General features: G+C 39.0%; 1 protein-coding gene across 1 annotated transcript in view; it reads left to right on the forward strand.

Moving 5' to 3' along the window:
* diaph2 (diaphanous-related formin 2) overlaps positions 1 to 20,182 on the forward strand; it is a 373,599-nt gene that overhangs the window by 120,495 nt on the left and 232,922 nt on the right. Inside the window, exons 7-15 of the mRNA XM_079250311.1 lie at positions 646 to 720; positions 839 to 908; positions 1,653 to 1,789; positions 6,030 to 6,138; positions 9,454 to 9,564; positions 10,773 to 10,906; positions 13,803 to 13,928; positions 17,990 to 18,105; positions 19,775 to 19,839. Coding sequence (XP_079106437.1) covers positions 646 to 720; positions 839 to 908; positions 1,653 to 1,789; positions 6,030 to 6,138; positions 9,454 to 9,564; positions 10,773 to 10,906; positions 13,803 to 13,928; positions 17,990 to 18,105; positions 19,775 to 19,839 — 943 coding nt within the window. The remainder of the gene's footprint in view (positions 1 to 645; positions 721 to 838; positions 909 to 1,652; positions 1,790 to 6,029; positions 6,139 to 9,453; positions 9,565 to 10,772; positions 10,907 to 13,802; positions 13,929 to 17,989; positions 18,106 to 19,774; positions 19,840 to 20,182) is intronic.

The raw sequence follows: 20,182 nt of genomic DNA on the forward strand, positions 1-20,182 counted from the left end.
ATGCTGGAAAATTGCTTCATGCATTCTGCGTCATTGACAGTTAGGAGCCTGAAAACAAGTAATGCTAATAACATAATCTGGCTGTGACCACTCTGTCCCTCCCACTCCCCACCTCTTGCGTCTCTCCCAGTTTAGACAAACAGGCTCATCTGCACTGGATCATTTGCTGTCTCCTGATATGCTGTGGTTTATAGCCAATTATCTCTCACAACCCATTGTCGATTACAGCGTTATCTTACTTGCATTGCTTAATCTTTTGGCACAGTAACATAGGGGGGGGGGGGGGGGGGGGGGGGGGGCTGCTTAGTGATGAGAAGGCTGGTTAGGATGGATGGGTGTCCATTTATGTGTAAATGGTTGCAGTTTGAAGTCAAACCAATTCAGACTTTGTTCTGTATCAAGGAGAGGGCAGGGTGGTTGGGTTGCAGTGCTCTCTTTAGAGTTTTTATTAAAAAAAGAAGTGCTAAAGTGCTAAAGAGGGTTTAGTTCAGTGTTGAAACTCCTGATGTTAGTCTGAATGAGGGATTCTCTTGCGAGGATGTTGTGCTCTTCATACTCTCCTTCTTTGGTGAATCCCAGTGATTCAGCTATGTAATGGTATGGACTAATGATCGTTTTTCTGATGTTTTGTTTGTCTTTTTCTAGTTGGGTGAACAACTTTGGCCATGAGGGTCTCGGCCTTCTTCTTGAAAATCTGGAGAAGCTGCTGGACAAGAAACAGTGAGTGGACTCTTCTCGCATCCCATTATTGTGTTATTGTTGAACACCAGCTTTTTCCTGTGTTATAACAATGCATCCAATTTTCTTTTTTTTTTTTTTTTTTTTTTTTTTCCCCCAGGCAAGAAAATATTGATAAACGGAACCAGCACAAACTAATCCAGTGCTTGAAGGCTTTCATGAACAACAAGGTTTGTACTAATTAGTACTGAAGAGTGTACGAAATTTGGCCGTAAATTTTATTTGATACCAGTGTCTCTGAGATCATTCAAAATGAATTACTGCCTTGAAAGCCTAATTGGGTTCAATTCAACAGACATATACAAAAAAAAAACAAAAACAAAAAAAAACAGCAAAGACAAAGCTTGGTCATTTTGGTTAAATATTTAGGATTATTGGTTGTGCTAGCTCAGGTGGTGCAGATTCCAGACCTGACTTGCATTTGCTTGCTGACAGGCCAAGGATGATGATAAAGAAAAGTGAAGCTAATTCCACCATTTTAAGCCTACAGTCTCCCACCTTTAGTTATCCAATTTTTGGGGATAGTCTGCCTCATTTCTCAAAAGTGGAACACATTTTAAGGATAGATGAAGCGGTGATATTTCCTCTCATAGAGTTAATCCCCACACGTGGTCATCTCATCCCAGTACTTCAGTTGTGGGGAGACTAAAAGGTACAGGAGACTATAAGTATTTGTCCCTGTAGTCCTGTCCTGAATTGAATTAATTTATCATCGTCTCCATTTTTTTTTCCCATGGCCTCTTTGTCCCCCCTTAAAAGAAGATTAAGGCTAACTTTAACTGTACAATGGAGCTTTTTATGTAATTCTTTTTCTTACAAGGAGTAAAATTCTCTATGAATGCCAATGCTCTCATTAATTTACATCCAGTGGACAATTTTTTTCTCTTCTCCCCCATCTCTTTCTTGTCTCACAGTATGGACTGCAAAGGATCTTGGGGGATGAGCGGAGCTTGTTGCTGCTTGCGCGAGCAATCGACCCCAAACAGACCAGCATGATGACAGAAATTGTCAAAATTCTCTCAGCTATCTGCATTATTGGCGAGGAGAACATGTAAGTTTAACTTAGTCTGTCTGATTGGACGTCACACTCTCAGACACCATGGAGACGTATGCAGATATTTCATTAAAGACCATCTACCCTTCCCCACACAGTCTACAAAAGATAATGACGCTGTCTTAGCTGAAGGGTCATTGCTTCAGATCAGGACCTGCGGTTTTATTTGCATTTTTTACACATTTCAAAAAAAAAAAAAAAGGGATGCTGATTAAATTTTATTGATAGAAGAGAGAGCCAGAAGAAATACTACAATTACTTGATGCAGCCAGCCCAAGTTCAGTGGTGGCATTTCCATGACCCACTTTCTCCTCTACCCTAATAATGAAAAATACAACAAAAACCCCACAAATGATATAAGTAGCATTTCTCACACATTTTACATTGTTTTTTTTACTGATACTCACAGCTGAGGTAGAACATTTTCCTTTATATTTCTTAGTAGAGCCAAGCTGATGCAGGAACAGCAACATTATTTTAAAAAAATCCAGCGTGAATAAAAAGAATGATTAAAAAAGACAACGTAAAACACCGGTTTACATCAGAAATGCTCACTGACACTAACGTTCCAGAAGCAGAAAGAGTGAAACCTTCATATATTTGTTTCTTCAGCGCTCTCCCATTGGGTGCAACATACTCGTACAGAGACTGCACCTCATGCACATGCTGCATGTTGCTCCACTGTGAGCTTGTACTGCGTCTGCAGCTGACCACAGACTGTGTAGAAATCACATGGTACAGTGCAGCTTAGTCTGTTTAATGTGTTGAACTAGTCGGTATAGCTGGCCACGGACACAGCCGGGCTGACAGCTTATAAATTGGAGTTAAGGGAGTGTTTTTTATTGTTTCCCAGAGGGCCAGACTAGAATAACAATGGCACTTCAAAGTCAAGTCTGAATGCAGTGGAGGAAATAAACAAACCCACATATTCTGTGGGAGAAGCTGAGTTCAGCATTGCGTCTTTTATCTCTGACCATCCAAATAAGCTGATGTGCTTCTAGTTCTGACCCTTAACCTTGCAGATTTTTAGGAGCTTTTAAAGTGCAAAAGATCAAAGAATTGGATCAGACTTTTGACCTATCTTGTATATGATTGCTGAAAAGCGTTCTCTCTTAATTGACAGGTTTCTTCATTTAGAAATAAGACAAATATTTAGTAACTGCTTCTAACAAATGTATATCCTTTAAATAGGTGTTTAATAGTAGGTGAAACAAATAATCATATGTGGTATCCCTGATGGAGCATCCTCAGGGTAACTATTAGTCACCGCATGAAGAGCACAGGTGAAGTGAAAACTGTTAACATGAACTCTGTGCTATTTAAGCTCCAGGGCTTCATACTAATGCAAGAATACTGGAGCTGACAAAATGAGTTCACTGAATTTTGCCTCCGTCGTTATTTTTAATTACAACTCTGCTTTTCCTTCTGTCACATGAAATACCTGTGAAAAAGGGCTGTTTTTGGGGTCAGCCTTGCTACTAATTCCAGCACAAGAATGGGTTAGCAAGAGTTATTGCAGTGTTCAAAAGTGACATAGATGAAACAGAGTTTCTGGTTTTTAAAACTATAAATAAAGAAGTTTTACAAAGCTGCTGTTTTGTCGATGAAATGTAGCGTTGAATTAACTGTTCAACAAATCACATAAGTTCACCAAACTTGTTTTGTGAAGAAGGGTAAAATTGTATGAAAATGAGGCATGAATTCAACTTGTTCATGACTAAATGTTCAAGAGAATGAAGACAAGGTTTCCGCCTAAACTAAATTTGATGGAGAATTTACAAGGTAGGCCTATGTTAACAACTAATAAAAGAAGACTGATTCACCATCACCAATCTTTTATGACACCGATCATGTTCATAGCAAACTTATGAGAAGGAATCTGTCCTCTTCAGAGGACTGTGTTTTGACTAAAGGCCGTTACACACTCCGCAAAAAGCCAAAACTGTTTTGCAGCTTTGGCAGAAGATCAGACGCGGCTAAAAGTTCAATTTGATATCAGTGTTGGCCTCAACGTTACAGATGTCTCTCTCGCAATATCAGATTTAGACATTTGTGAACAGATCTGTGTGCTATATGTTGCTGAAACCATTAGCACTGATGCTAACACAGGAACAATCAGTTATTCAAACAGGATGAAAAATCTTTGATGTTAAAGCAGAACTATACAGTAAGATAAATAGGAAGAAATGTGCTAAACAAGCTCATTTTAAAATGTGGACTACATTGTGTAACTTGATGATGGAAGCTGTCTGTGCTTTCTAAGTGTATATACAATAGCTATTAGAATTGATCGACATTGTTTGAGAGTCTCTTGATGTAAGAAACAAACCCAGTGGTTCATATCAAAGTAAGACGTCTGTTTTCTCTAATATCTCGTCTGCAAGTCTTCACCACATCTGATCAATAGACTTCAATGCAAATTTAGGGAAAATCTTCTGATTTTGTAGTCATTAGATTATGGATGTGAGAACTTTCATGTCAAAAGAAAGATCTGATTCAAGAGATTAACATTAGTTTACTTCTATCAGAATTATCAGAATATAAAACACACTTTAAGCATTTAAAAGCACACCAGGAATGATGTTAAGGGGACATGTTTTTGTTCAAAAGACTGGATCTATAATGCAAAGATGTCTTCCAGCTAACATCACAGTCAACAAGTTGGGCGGAAGGACGTATAATGAGAGGGTCATGTTGTAAATTTGGAGGGAAAGGAGGTCAGAGAGCCTCCCAGTTGCATCTCCTGTTGTATTTCAGGGTGTGTTGATTCTCTAAGTGATGAGCTGCTGTTTGATTTGAGTTAATAACTTCATGAATGACTTCCACTGGCAGATCAATAATATTCCAAAGTATGGCTCTTCAGGTGTGCGCCTCTTTCTGCTAGGCCCCTTTTCCCACCAGAATCCATCACAGGAAGGTCAAAATCCCAGACAACCAGTCACACCAGCTTAATTAAATATCCTTTGAAATTAATGTAGATTCTCAATTTAATTATGGATTTTGCAGGTAGACATTCTGGAATTATTAACTCTCAGACGCAGACTTCATGCTGAAAAAAAGACACATACAAACACACACACACACTGCTACTACTATGTTAAGCATATACCAAGTATAGACAGTATAATTCTGTTTGTCTCTTACTGTTGTCACTCAAAATTCCCAAATAGATCAAAGCAAACATTGAGATCTTCGCCGTGATCACAGTCTCGCCTTAAAATGTCCGGATCCTGTGGAAATGACAGCCAATGGAGCTGAGGTGTCACTTTTTTCACTCAGAAAGTTCTCTGCCAGCCCGTGTTGTGACTCTGACTCATGTTCTGCTCCCACTTTGGCTGACAGCTTCAAAAGAGAACACGACAAGTTAAGCAGATCTATCTTGCCTGTTTTGTAGCGTCGTCTGAACTGGCTTTAAAGCTGCTCTGTTTGCAGCTCCCCATATTTGTCTGTGACTTCTGCAACGCCTATCACAGAGCATGTTCCTTTTATTTATCTGTTTTGGGCTTTCTCTGCATATTCGCTTCTTTTGGTCAGACTACTGATTTCATCTGATTTTACCATTATGAAAGTGTGCACATATCAGACAAATATCAGATGTGCATAATGACGTGCTTGTACACATTTAAGCTGGATTTTCTTTTTTTAAATTTGATGTGTTCTATCCACCCATCACGAGGAGAAGAGTTACAGGTTTAATTTGTAATACACAGATATGTGAAAACACTTCTCAGCAGCTTCTTGTGACCGTGTTTTTGTTTATACCTCTGGATTTTTTCATTTTCCACTTAGACGCGCAACTTCTCAAATACCCTGTTAAGCTTAGCTGCCTTGAGCTGTTCTAAGCGCTCTAATGTGCTTACCTTCTCAATGGGAGTATTTGAAAATAAGTCCAGCTACAATAATTTGCACCTTAATGGTCAATTTGACAACTGGACAAATTTGCTGGCAAATAAAACCCAGTTTTTGTTCAGCATCACTTTACTAACAGAAAGATAAAGTCCAAATTGGATATTGCTGCAATAATAGGCTAAATTCCAAAGAAAAAAGATGGAAAGCAGTAACAATTGTAAGAGTGACTAGAAACTGACTGAGTAAATGTTCATACCAACACACAGGGGAAGATAAGATACATGGTGTTTGAGCTGAAAATTGTGGGTAAATGTCCTGTCAGTGAGGTGATAAAAGTGTTTGTTGACTTGTGTGTTTGCCTGCTCCCGGGTTTCCTGTTTTCTTGCAGCCTGGATAAGATTCTGGCTGCCATGACAATTGCTGCAGAGAGAAACAATAAAGAGAGGTTTGCTCCAATCGTGGAAGGACTGGAGAACCACGAGGCCCAGCAGCTTCAGGTGAGTAATTACACACATACACACACACACACACACACACACACACACACACACACGCGCGCGCACACACACACACACACACACACACACGCGCGCACACACACACACACACACACACACACACACACACACACACACACAAACACGTTCTTGTAAAGATATAAATAAAACAAACCTGTTAATACCTCATCATTCTGCAGCACGCTGTGAACAACACTGCAGTTTTTCTTCCTGCTGTGCTCTAGCATAGAATACTTTTCACGATGTCTTGAATCTTCATTTGCTCTTATTAAAATATCTAAATACAAAAACCTGCGTGCACAGTTTTGTTCAAATAAAAGGATGTTTTCTCACAGCTGCCACATTTCATGCAAGCGCGACTTAAATCTGCTGTGTCACTCTTAGCACCATCTCACCGTCAGCTGTCTTCATGTGGACTTCTCCCTCATCAAAAGCCCTCAAACATCTGACAGGATGTGATCACGGTGCTATTAAAAAACGCTCCATGCTCCATTATTACCGTTCTAATCAAAAGCACCTGGGCCATTGAGCACCTCTGCTGAGTCGGTCCATTTCTTTTGCAGAGACCCCAAAAAAATGTAATAAAAAGAAAGATGTTGAGTCTTTTTCTCACATTTCCTCTTCCTCTCGCTGCTTTTACTCATTTTTTTTTCTCACATCCTACAAATACTTACTTCCCCTTGCTTTTTTTTTCCAATGTTGCTGTCAAGTGTAGTCTCAGAGGACTCTGTGTGAAAGGGCAACAAAGCTCCATACCTCTCCTCATTTTCACTTGTGTTCTTCAGGAGCAGGAAAAAAACAAAACAAAACAAAACAAGACAAAAAAAAAAAAAATATATATATATATATATATATATATATATAACAGCAACAACAACAACAGCACTTAAAACATGTTTTTGTGGAAGCCAAAGCAGGGAATTACTGAAGGAATTAGTTTAGCTGCAGGGCCCGAGAAGTCATGAAGGAGAAGTCATGAAGGAAACTGATGAGGCAGGCGGTGAAAGGAGAGTAGAATTTTATTTATTTATTTTTTTTATTTTACTGTTGTTTTTCCTTTAAATTTAGCTGTTAATGAAATGAAGCCCTCCTAATTGTGAAGTAAATTAAAATGCTTTGCTGATGCAGTGGTTTGGAGGAAATTAATAGACTTTGAATCCAAATCCTGTGATGGTCTAAACTTTGCTAATGTGATTCGAGTGTGTTTCACCGTTGCTCAGGATCGACTTCACTACCGAGGAGGAAGGAAACGCTACATTTTAACTTTAAAACTGTCCCAGCAGTGGCACTTTTAATTACAACTGTTGGGACCCCCCCCTCGTGGCAATGCACTAAACCTGACACATATAACGCCCCCACCCTCCCAACCCAGATGCTTCACACTCCACGGTACATGACTGAGGTGTGTTTGAGAGGCCCAATGTTGCTATCTGTCTGTATGCAAGAGAAGAGAAGGAATTTTTCATGAGCTGTGTGGCTTTCTTCAATCACAGAAAGTCTGTGAAGATTTTGTGGAGTTTCTTTTATGTATCTGGTCTCTGGTGGATATAATAAAACGTCCAGTGTCGATGAACAAATTTCAACTGGAGCCCACTCAAATTTCTTCTTAAAATGAGAAGCCTGCCATATTTCTGGTTCCTGGCACGGCTGGTAATGTACTGTGGAATGCAAAAGTTCACGTCAAGATTTTTATACTCAGAATATTTAAATGAAGTAAAAATAAATAAAATGAAAAAAGCAAGAACAGAAGAGCACATTCCAATTACAGCTTTAGAATGTAAATCAGCAAGAAAATGGTTGGATACTTTCTAAAGCGAATGTTTGTTCATGCTACGTGTTCTGTGGTAGTAAGAAAAACATTCTTTCACAAGTTTCTCAGTGACTTCTTATTCCACTTTAGTCTGTCATATTTCTTTTTCAGTTTTTAGTTTTTCTTCTTCTGACAACAGGTCTTGCTGAAAGGATTATTTACCAGTGTGTGATGCAAAGCTTTGTCACATAAGAACAAGTAGAGAGCAATAGAATCATCCTCAGATGACTCCTGTAGAGGGTTGTTGTGTTGTTGATCAAATTTTTTTTTTACTCAATTTGGCTTTTAAGATGCATGTTGAAATACGAAACATAAAATTTAAGCTCTCAACACAAGGATAAAACACCCAGGAAAAAAGAAGCTTTTTAAGCATAAATATTTTCTGGATATATATACTCAACTGAACTTTACTCAAGTAAAACCAGTAAAGTGTTAGTAATGGATTAGTACAGCCACATTTCTAATTAAACTACTATCATTCACAATTTTTAATGTTTGTTTTGTCAGACGGCTAAATGTGCCAGTAACTGCCAATTAAAATCAGCCATTACAAGTCTGTTCCAAGTTGCAGTCCTACACAACATTTCCAGACATCTGACAAAGTCACAATTTAAGATGCTTTAATAAAACGCCTTCGGAATGAATCTGGCTGTACTTATATAGATAAAACAACTATTAAATGTTAAAATCTGTAACACATCATCATCCAGTCGCCCTATTGTTCCCAAAACGGTTCATTTTCATTGACTTGTGCTCAGATTTTTGTGGTAACATACAGCAAACTGAAAAAAGCAGATGTTGATGTAACTACAGGAAGAGCAGTGTTGTGAGTCATGAAAAGCAGAAGAGAATCCAGGTTTTAGGAGGCAGATTTGGTGTTGTCAATGGGAATCCTTCCGCTTGCTATTGATTCTCTGTCTGAAGGAAACTGTCTTATCCCATGGCTTGTACCCCCGAATCACCTTGTTGCTCATTATAATTCATCTGCTATCTCCTCTTAACCCTACCCTTATCCTCCCATCCGCCCAACACTCACACACACACTTCTTTTTTTTTCATCATTTCTATGAGCGATATATCCATTTGTAATGTACATCTACTAAGTTCAAGTTCAAGTTTATTTATATAGCATATTTTTAACAGCAGCAGCTGCCCAAAGTGCTGAACAATAAAACAATAAACAACACTCCACATCCACTAAATGGATATTTCTGCCATGTTACATGTATTTTCCACCACTGCCTTTACTTTTTTATTACCACCATTTATTTTTGTGATTTTGGACATGATAATAAGAACAAAGAATTCATCTAAACACCTTGGCGCTACATAGAAACACTAGTAAGACAAAACCCACAAAAACAATATTTAGCATTTAACTAAGTTCTGTTTTATTTGTACAGTATTTTTTTACAAAATAAATATCCTGTCTTCTATGTTCTCATTAATTTTTTCTCCCTTTCTTAATTTTTCTTTACCCGCAGGTTGCTTGCATGCAGTTGATCAATGCTCTGGTCACCTCCCCTGATGACCTGGACTTCCGGATACATTTACGCAACGAGTTTCTGAGATGTGGCCTCAAGAAGATCCTTCCAGTGAGTTATTAGAGCGCAGATTGTTATATCACCCGTGTGCTAGACAAAATATTGTGCTGCTTTATATGCCGGTGTAATCAGGGAGATTAAGTCTGTTCTGTCAAAGGTTGTGTGTAACTATTTATACAACAATCAAATATTCAAATGAAATAACCTGCGAGTAAAGCTGAACTTCTATAATGATTTTTGAGAGCTGAAGGTTGTAGGGATGTAAATTCATGCAGGAGACACCTGCTGCAATTAACTTGATTAGTAGTAGAAGATTACGAAGAATCGGATGCAGACGCCTGCACCTCGGCACACGGGCGTCATTATCAGCAACCTTACTGTACACATCTTTGCATGAGCTGAAGGCGAAGCGAACTGCAACTCATCACTCAAGCTCTCATTTGTCGCAAGTGGGGTGAGCATGTCACAGAGCCAGTTTTTAATAAGTCATCCCAGCTGCTCCTGTTGATTATTACAGTCATTACTTTAATTATCTTCAATTCTGCCCCCTGATATGAAAGTGTCACCACATACAGCCGTTTATGATCTCCACATTTACTACTTTTATTACCGACATTCAGCGTGACACTCCTTCATCTAATTATGAGTTATGTCCACAAGTCAGTGTAGCTGTTGGCAAAGAAATAGTAAACTCTGCTGGAAAAGAAAGCACAATATGTTCTGTTCTGATAGTCCTTGACGCATGTATTTGGCTCTCCTCCTCTTCTCCTTTCCTTTTTCTTTTTTTTATGTCATCATGCACCTCCCTTTGAACCAGTGTTGCTTGCTGAAGACAGATGGTGCACCCAAAACAACAGTGTGTAGTGATTGATACCTGCAGAAATTGGGTTACATTTGGCCCTGTCTCAGTCTGTAAACTCCACCACGGGTGATTCATAGAGAAGTGGTAAAGAGCACCCCTGTAGCCCCTTGTGGCGGGTACAGGTGTGCAAGAATTGCTACTGTCTGAAATACTTAGTGAGAGGGTTCAGGGTGTTTCAGCTTCCAGTTTTCTGTGTTAGGTGCTTTTTTTTTTTTTGGTTTTTTTTTGTTTTTAGTGAACAGTTCCATAAAATCTGGCAAGATTTACCAGTAAAAAGGTTAAAACAGTAAATTGTTACAAGTTACGTTTAACTGCAATTGTTTGCTGTAATCTACATGTTGAAAAAACTTGCAAGACATTCTCAGTTATCAGCCACCACTTTCTGAACTCTTTCTAGGAGCTAAAAAAGACTGAGGAGCTGGACATCCAGCTGAGGGTGTTCAATGAGAACAAGGATGAGGACTCCATCGAACTCTCCCATCGCCTGGATGACATTCGTGCAGAGATGGAATATCCTTTTGCCGCTCCTGTGTGTGAATATACACTCATGTGTCATACCCGTCTGCAGTACTAGCAGTGAGGGATGAGTGCATATTGTGGGTATGGTCAAGCTTTATAAGATAAATCCCCTTCATGGCTTTGTTGATTAGAGAAGGATTAGAGGAGCCAAAGCACAATATCCAGCTCCATCTCTGGCCAGGTATATTAGGTAAATAACCCTGTCATCTTAACCTCCAACCTCCTCAATCTTTTTATTTACTCTCCTCCTCCTCCTCTTCTCAACTCTTCCTCAAATGGATTTTTTCTTATGTCTGTTATTTTTGGCTTATGGAAGACTTTAATAAGACTCAAAGGAAGATATCAAGCAGGCATACTATTATGATGTATGGAACTTTGAAAGTATTGCCACCTCTTGTTTCGCTCTTCCAGGTGAGAGAGGAAGTTCTTGATGAAAACCCATTTAACTCCAAACACTCAGTGTGCACGTTTTATAATGAAAGTGGTAATTTAGTCCCAAGTTGGAAACTTCTTCAAGCATCACAGAGAGAGAGAAAAAAAAAAAACACTTTTGATAATTGACAAATCTTCTCTGAGGCCATGTACTGTATGAGCAGCTGACATTGTGAGCAGAAAAAAAACCCAAAACAGACAGACATTGTTATGCAGATGTTCCTTCCTGCAACCTTTTTCTTCCAACAAATCCCACAGTTCTTGTACGAGCACAAAAGTGCCACCGTGAGTGACAGTTTCTGTTGACACATGTAAGTGAAGGGAGGGGATTGTGTATGTGTGTGTCGAGACAAGATAGAGAGAGAGAGAGAGAGAGAGCGAGAGAGGGGGGAGGGAAGAAGTTGCACCTGGATTAATGATGTGCTTGAGCAGGTTCGCAAATGAGGAGGCCTAACGTTTGTTTCCAAGGACAATGTGGTATTGATCTGAGCAGTATGGGCTTGATTGGAATGCCTTTCTCACCCTTTGTCCCTTTGTCTGCACAGTGCGCACACACACACACACACACACACACACACACACACACACACACACACACACACACATACACATACATGTGTGTATACATGATCTTACTCCGGTAGTACCTGCTTACCTGGGCATTGCTCATGTGTCTTGTTTTTCCCTGCAGTTTCATGAATAATAACCTGAAGAGGCTCGTCTCCTCTCTGTCCGGCCCCAGGTCCAGGTGCCGTGGAGGTGACTCCAGGCCCCTGATAAATATTAATGAACTTCAGAATGGTGATTGATTGACCCTCACCACTGACTGGCCCACATCACACTTGACTGCTACTCATGTTTATTCATTATAGGCGAGAGTGAGAAAAAGAGCTGAGACTGAGGGGTGGTGGTGCGGGGGGGGGGGGGGGGGGGGGGGGTGTCTCATTGAACAAACTGGTGTTTTACATTAGGTTTATGTCTGCAGTTTAGTGATAGATGAAGCTACTTGGATACTTTCCCAGTGTGAGCTCCTTCTCGTGTCCTCTCCAATGCAGCTGCAGTGAGGCTATAATTGAATCTCACAGAATTGGTAATTTCCCCTGAGCTTCATACTATGGTAATGCACAGAAGAGAAATCATCCTTTTAGAGGAGCTTGATTTCCAATTCAGTTTCCCTAAAATGTTTCGGCTGAATGGGAGCTTAATTACAGGCGTTGAAATAAATAGACAACAGAATCAAGCGGTATTTAAAAGAATCGTCCTCCTTTGATTGCAGTTCCCTAAACGGTTTTTATTGAGTGAGTTTCATTGTTGAAAGTTCATAAAACAATTTGTCCTGCATCCACCTGATATTTTTCTTGCATCAAAATGCAGAACAAGGGGGTGGGAGGGATCTCAACATATGGTGCCACCATGTTGCAAATGTCACTTGGTGGCGTTGGTGTCAGTTGCTGTGTGTAAATTAATTTAACAAGACCCGTTCTCCATGTTGGGATGGCTGTTAGCTTTATTTATTTCAGGAAGCTAACAAGAACACTTTGTCTGCAGTCCACCATCTCCTGCATCCGTGCACATATCTGAGAGGCTTATCAGTTTCTTCAGAGACAATTAGTGTCCACAGGGAAATTCACCTTTCTCAGGCAAACAAATTAGACTTCAACTCATTTTTATTTCCTTCAGTTCTTTGCATCTTACAGCTAAACCTATAGAGCACGATTGAATGTTTGAGAAAAAACAAATTTGATATATCCTCATTAGGTATTCACCTTAATTAACCATTAGCATAAGAATTAAGTTCTGGATTGTGTTTCCGTGTGCCCACTTTCTCTTTTATTGTATACTTGATAGTTCTTGTGTTGATTTGGAGTCACTAAATGCAATCTCAAATATTTGAACTTTTTTCTAAATAAGTTTTTATTTCTATTTAAAAACATTAAAAAAAAAAAAAAAGTCATGAAATACTGCAGCTAGTTTAGATATTACAGCCATTATTACATCATCTTGGGGAAAGCAAACCAAAGACAGAATAATCAAAAGCTTTTGCACATCTGACCTGAAATAATCTCCTCCTCAACATTTTTGGCTCAAAACATTCCAGTATCCAGTGTTTTGTTATTGCTTGAAAGGTGTAGGTTGACAGGTGAAGCTTTGGGAGCAGTCTTCATTGCCTGTCCCTCTTCTCAGCTTAGCTATTTCCACTGTTGTTGCTCCCCTGAGAGACAGTTTTTGTTGTTTTTTTTTGGAAAGGAATTAAACCTCTCTTAGCTTTTTTTTTTTTTCATGATGCCTGTCAGAACTAAGTCAAGAAACTCAAGGGAGGATGTAGCTGGCACATTATAAACAAATATTTTAAAAAAAACCCCAAAAAAACCAAGAAAAAAATATCACAATGTGCCATCTTAGAAAATTGGTCTTCTACAGATGAACTGAAAAAAATGAAAGTCTAACTGTTTAGTAGCTGTTTTCCTTAACGCAGCTCCTGCACCGATATGAATGAGGTGTACCATCTGCTTTCCAACATGGTGAAGGACACTGTCTCAGAGCCCTACCTCCTGTCAATCCTTCAGCATCTATTGCTCATCAGGAATGACTATTACATCAGGTAAGTTCAGCTGGCTTTTTACATACAGCCAGCCCTATATCGACCAATGACCTAGTGAGACTCTCTCTCAGTGTGCTTCTCTGGATTCTTGACCTTTTGTTGATGTTTTCTTTGCAGCAGACGTAACAACAACTCACACTTATTGGCTCATGACAGAGTGGGCTATTTGTCTGTGTGTTTTATATGTATGGCGAAATGTATTTGACATGCTGAAATGTGCCTTGTGAGGATAAATCTCAACAAAATGGAACACCAAATGGAAATTGAAGTGGTGCACTGCAGAAAGCAGCTGTAAAAATAGCTTATAGCCACCATTACATTGTACTGTATGAATGATTATTAGCTGGGGTGCAGTTACAGTGGGACATAATTCTGGGAAATAAAATTAAGGCATTTTAAAATGTGGGGGTTTGCTTTCTGTTTTATATTTGAAAAGCAGATAAGTCAGTGGCTGGGAAGTAAGGTCATGACTCTTCTGAACGAATTGCCACTGATTATCACCATGCTGTGTCAGACCTTTTTGGAGAAATAAGACTTAAAAAAGAAAGTTTGAGGATGAAGGGGAGATGAGAGGAAGAAGATGAATATACCAAAGACAAGTTGCTTTTCCCGTGGAGTTATGAATTATGTATTCTTCATCTATTCAGAGGAAGTGAGAAATAGATTTCACATTAAGTATCTGGTTTTGCCACGTCCACCTCGGCTCCTGTGTCCTCGTCCAGCTCTGTAAGGCAGCAGCGAGGAGGGGTCAGTACTGATGCTCATGAAAAACTGATGGTCTTTTTAAAGATGCGTTTTTGAATCTTTTTATCCCCCCCCCCAAGCTCTCATAACAAATGCAAGAAAAAAAACTTGCACGCATGCACACACAAACACTAACAGCAGAAATGTATTATGACTGAGGCATTTTATTCCCCATACATCACCACTGTGGAGTTGGGATGATGGAAGATGCAGTACTGCAGCGCATGCAGCTATTTCCAATAGATACTATCTGTCTTTTTCAGTCTCCCTCCTTAAAGTTAGCAGCTTCTCAGTTTGTGGTTGAAATTGGCTGAATGTGAAATACTCCTGCGAGGATTTACCATGTTCACACAAGTGTAAGGTCAAAGGTTGTGCAGAAAGCTGTGTGTGGTAATAGGGGAAATCTCATCCTGGCTGTTTTATCATTGTTTGGGTTGTTATTGTTTCAGATGCTTTACCATTAAAGGAGCTCATAGTATCTGAATTGTAGCAGGAGATTAAGTTGTTTTGTGATGGTATGCAGTGGAATTGATGGTGCTTTCTTTACCTTTATTCTTTTGTCAAATAATGATATTAAAAAATAATTCATTGAATACTCTAATTAGTATTCTAATCATAAGACAGTCTATAGTGGGTAACTGCTCTGTCAACTGTAATTCCTCCTAACAATACATTAGTTGTTTTTTTTCCCCCCCTCTGGAGCTTGGTTTATTTTGGATAATTAATCTCTCCTTGCAAGTCTAATGAATGGGAACACATCAAACCCACCCACTAAATATACAGCAGATCTGCTCTTTTGGAGCCTGGTGATATAGGGATTACACTGGTTATGTGGAGCAGAGCTGGATCAAGTGGCTGGGGCTGTGCTGAACTGCAAGGTATCACTAGAAGAAATGAAGGTGTCAAGTAAAAGAAGAGGTTGGGGATGATACTGGGGACATATGCTTGCTTCAGGAGCCCAGCCCTGCACACTGTGGAGGGGTCTGACAGTTCTGGGTCACTCTCTCCGTGTCTACTTATCTCTACCCAGCCTCTATCTGCTTGGTGGTGGCGGAGGATGGAGGACGAAGGGAAAATAGGGTGGCTTATTGAGATAATAATGTGGTGTGCACTGGTGACAGTCGTAAGCCGAGTGCCACAGCGCTTAAGCCATGTGAGGTGACGAGTGAGCTTTCACCAGCTTGTGCCAGTCGTGAGTGGGCGAATCCACAAGCTTAAGCTTAATGTATAGTATTTCACGCTTTCAGAACAGCGCACCAAAATGATGAATTATTTTTATGCATTTTGGGAGAAAAAAATAACAACACCAAAAAGAAAAACAAAAAACTGCTATTTCACATTTTTGTTCATAAGATGATCTGGCCTGTCCACCCACAAAGTATCGTGAGAATGTAGACTTTAATTTTAACAGTTAGAGCAAATAACTTAGATATTAGCATCTTCCAGTAAAGTGTTTGATGGTCGTTGAGTGCTCATTATCAGTCATTTTCCTTTTTTTCTTAAACGTATTTGGATTTTATACAGAGCACTTCTAGTCTTTTTAGACTAAATTAACCCACCTGGCAACAGGCACTTTGTTCACAGTTCCTCTTGCTATAATCAATTATCACATTTTAGTAACAGTAATACTCCCCCTCCCTTCACACTTTCATGTAGGGCCAACAGACAGCCAGGCTTTGATCAGACTAAGTTCCTTATCTGAATCAAAGTTGTCATAAAACCTCAGGCTTTTAGGCATCTCTGTATAGAAATCATTCGGGCCGTCTAAGGAAGCTAAAAATAATTAACTACAGCATATTTATCTAAAAGGAAACTTGTGGATTTACCAGTGCAATTATTGTCATCCTTTTGGTACAGAATGACCAGAGGCCAGATGCATAAAACTGTGCTTTGCTTCATGACTAAAGTAGTGTCTGTGCAAGAAGGCAAAAATTCACATTTACATTTTTTTTTACTAGATTGATCAAATTGAGTGAATAATAATAATAATAATAATAATAATAATAATAATAATAATAATAATAATAATAATAATTTGTGAAGCTATCTACATGTGCCTTTCGGACCAGCAACAGTGCCTTTTCAGAAACAAATGAATCTGGAGCATGCTGCCTCGTGTTCAGGAGAAAAAAACCTGAGATCATCACATGGATCATGTTATGTTTTCTTAACCAGTTAATCTTGTGCCCGAAAATCAGAACAATCTCTTAATACCACTTTCTATTTATAGGCTCGACATGCGAGACCCTCCACAGCCACAATGCACAACTGTGACACACAAATATAAAAATACTGTAATTAAATAGGAGTATATAAAAACTGATGATAAAAAGGAAAGTCAGAAACTTCACAGGGGTTTACAGTTGCTCTGAAAAAGTGTTAGATGGGATCTGTTGCTAAAAACACGTATGGGGTGTTTTTGTATATAACATATAAGGGAACCTAAATTTCATTCTGTGTCCACATGAATTCTCATTATTCACAGAAGAGACAAAGAAGTTAAATGCCTGTTGAGTCTGATGGCCATCTGTTCAATATGTTTCTTTCCCCCTGTGTGAAGTTTTTAGGTGGGAAGGAGGAGCATTAAAAGGCATTTTTTAACCTCTTGTACCACTGTACCGCCAAACATTGCAGGTTGTAAGTAGCGGAACCTTTTGGGACAATGAAAAAGGAGCTGATTCTGTTATAAATGTACACGTCAATCTCTGGTCAGTGACACGCTTCGGAAATAATCATTTCTTAGTTTGGAGCTAAGCTTAAGATGGCTTTGTATTTGCTAAATGTCACTTGCAATTAAAGTTGATAATGTTACGGAGAAAAGGTCACATAGCAACCTGTGTGGCTGCAGTAAACTCTCAGGCTGATTCACACACCCCGCTTGACAACGCCTAGTGCTTTGTCACACTCTTAACTGGCTGACATGTTTTTCTGGTTATCATGCTTTCAATTACACACATTACAATGATTAGATTTGCATTTGGGTTTTTATGGTCGCTCTAATTGGCAAAGATGATTGCAAATTATGCAAGAGGGCAAGCGTAGCCTTGACTACTGTCAGTCACCTTGAAATGGACGGACGATCACATGTGCGGGTTCTACATCACTATGAAGCTGCTAATTTTACGATGAGGTGAAGTAAGTGATCAAATTTAATGGGGTAGCCATTTTCTGCAGCAGCACCCTTTTTGACATGGCATTTTGTGACCTCTAGCTTGGATAAGAGAATCTTTTGTAGCTAATTAGTCTTGTAGGGTTTGTGTCACTCATATAGTTCTATTGCTTTTCTAATTGCACTGCTTTGTTTCCCGACGCTTTAGGCCTCAGTACTACAAGGTGATAGAAGAATGTGTGTCTCAGGTGGTTCTGCAGCGCAATGGGATGGACCCTGACTTCGGCAGTAAAAAACTGGATGTGGACTTCACTCATCTTATTGGTAATTTTCAAAATGTTCTGCACGTTACTTATTATAGTGTCGTATATCTATCACTGTTTATGATACTTTTACTTTTCTGGTTCTTCAGGACATTGGCCAATAAAATACAGAGAAAAATCCTCTCACTTCTCAACACATCGCTACAATGAGCTTGTTTAATAATTAATGAATGATGCATTTGCTCTGGTAAAATCATTCGGTTAATGCAGAATCATTTTAACAGTTGCTTTCCCTTGTTATTGTGGAATCATAGAGAGGACATCATGAGCTGCATCACTAATGGGGCTTTTTTTCGCCACAGAAAATAAATAAATAACACCACTTTGTCTCTTACAGTTGTGTCACTAACAGTTATGTGTCTTGCCAACAAAGCTTCATTAAAAGTTTCTAAACTTATTCACAAAAAAAGCTGCAGCTGTATTAGATAAGTTCTCTTTCACTTTTCCTGAGATTTAATCAGCTATGAAGAAGAAACAAAATTCCACGCTGGGCTTCTGAAAGGTGTCTTCACCTTTTTTTTTTTTTTAAATCCATTTTTTCCTTCGTCTCCCCTCCCCGCTCGCCCTTTTCACAGAGGGTTGTCATTTTATTTATTCATCTTCTTTTTTTTTTTCACAGAAAGATGATAATGTGCTAAAACATATGATCTGATAATAAATGAAGCAGCAGGCACAACAACAACAACAACAACAACAAGAGGGCAAACATTTTAGCAGTGCACAGCCATCATGCTCGCCTCATCTAATCGCATTAAAAACTTCTGTAAGCCTCTTTGCTGATATGAATTTTAGATTCTGGCAGTGGTCAAACACAGCAACACTTAACAAAGGATGCAAGTTCATACACCAAATTTCATGTAAACATATAAAACATTTGCTGAATCATGTTGTCATTTCCAGTTTAGTGGTCCCGTATTCATTTGGACTGAAAGATGATTTTAAAACTCGACATCCCACCCACTTATTTTAGTCTGTTTTTATTATGAATCATGAAAAAGATGAACATTGATATAATGGAGAATGGTGGCCACATCTGTAAGGTTTGCACAGGATGATTTATATATTTCTGCCTGGGATTTTTTTTTAGTCTCATTAGTTATAAAAATAAATGTATTCTTCTTATTATTTCCACTCTATTTTGTAGCCAAATGCTCTCAGGCTTTGGACAATTTCCTATCTTTGATGAATATGACTACAATCAGACTACATACAAAGGTTGATTTTCAAGGATGATTAGAGTTGGATCCTTTCCTGTGTGGCACCCAGATATGGAGCGATGATGATAGGGCGATGTGGTAAATCAGAAATATTTTACAAAGCTCTTATGAGCATTGGACTTTGCTGTGGTTCTGGGAAAACAGTTCTCCACCATATTCAATTTTCATGAGATTCAACAACATACCAATAGAAAAGCCAAGGGTTGGGAAAGAAAGAGCGAAGTACCATTTTTCTCATAACATGTTTGATATTTTCATTTGTAATGAAAAACCGCCATGATTAAACCATTTTCTAGACTTCACAGACCAAATGAAAGTAGATTAGTCTCCCGCTCGGTTTGCCTAGGTGTCCAGAAGTGCTTGTAAATCAGACACATAAAGCTAAGGATGCACTCTGCAACCCGAGGAACCTTGGAAGTATCCGATGTGACTGTGGCCTTTTTTGTCTTGCAGATCAGTGTGTGGATAAAGCCAAAGTTGAGGAGAGCGAACAGAAAGCTGCAGAGTACTCCAAAAAGGTGAGACATTAATCACTCCAACAGCTCCCTTTTGGTTGGCAAGCTCCCATCAACAAAGTTTTTTCTTCCCCCAGAGCTCCCAGACAAGCTATTGATTTTCCATGCCCTGATCAATACCTGGCTGTGACGCTACATGATCCGTATCAGCATTACAAGAATCAATGCTGATGTTCTGATGTATACTTATTTGAGCACAGAGCCGAGGAGAGTTAAGTTATGGGCGTGCACCTTTGATGCAATTCTGCATTTAAGGATTTAATTCTTTATTTTTTTATTTCATTAAATTTAGTTTTCTTGACTTTTAGAAGCATTTTTAATCAAAGACTTTAAATTCAAACTCTAT

The sequence above is a fragment of the Telmatherina bonti genome (genome assembly GCF_933228915.1).
Source record: "Telmatherina bonti genome assembly, chromosome: 12".
NCBI classification, from domain to species: Eukaryota; Metazoa; Chordata; class Actinopteri; order Atheriniformes; family Telmatherinidae; genus Telmatherina; species Telmatherina bonti.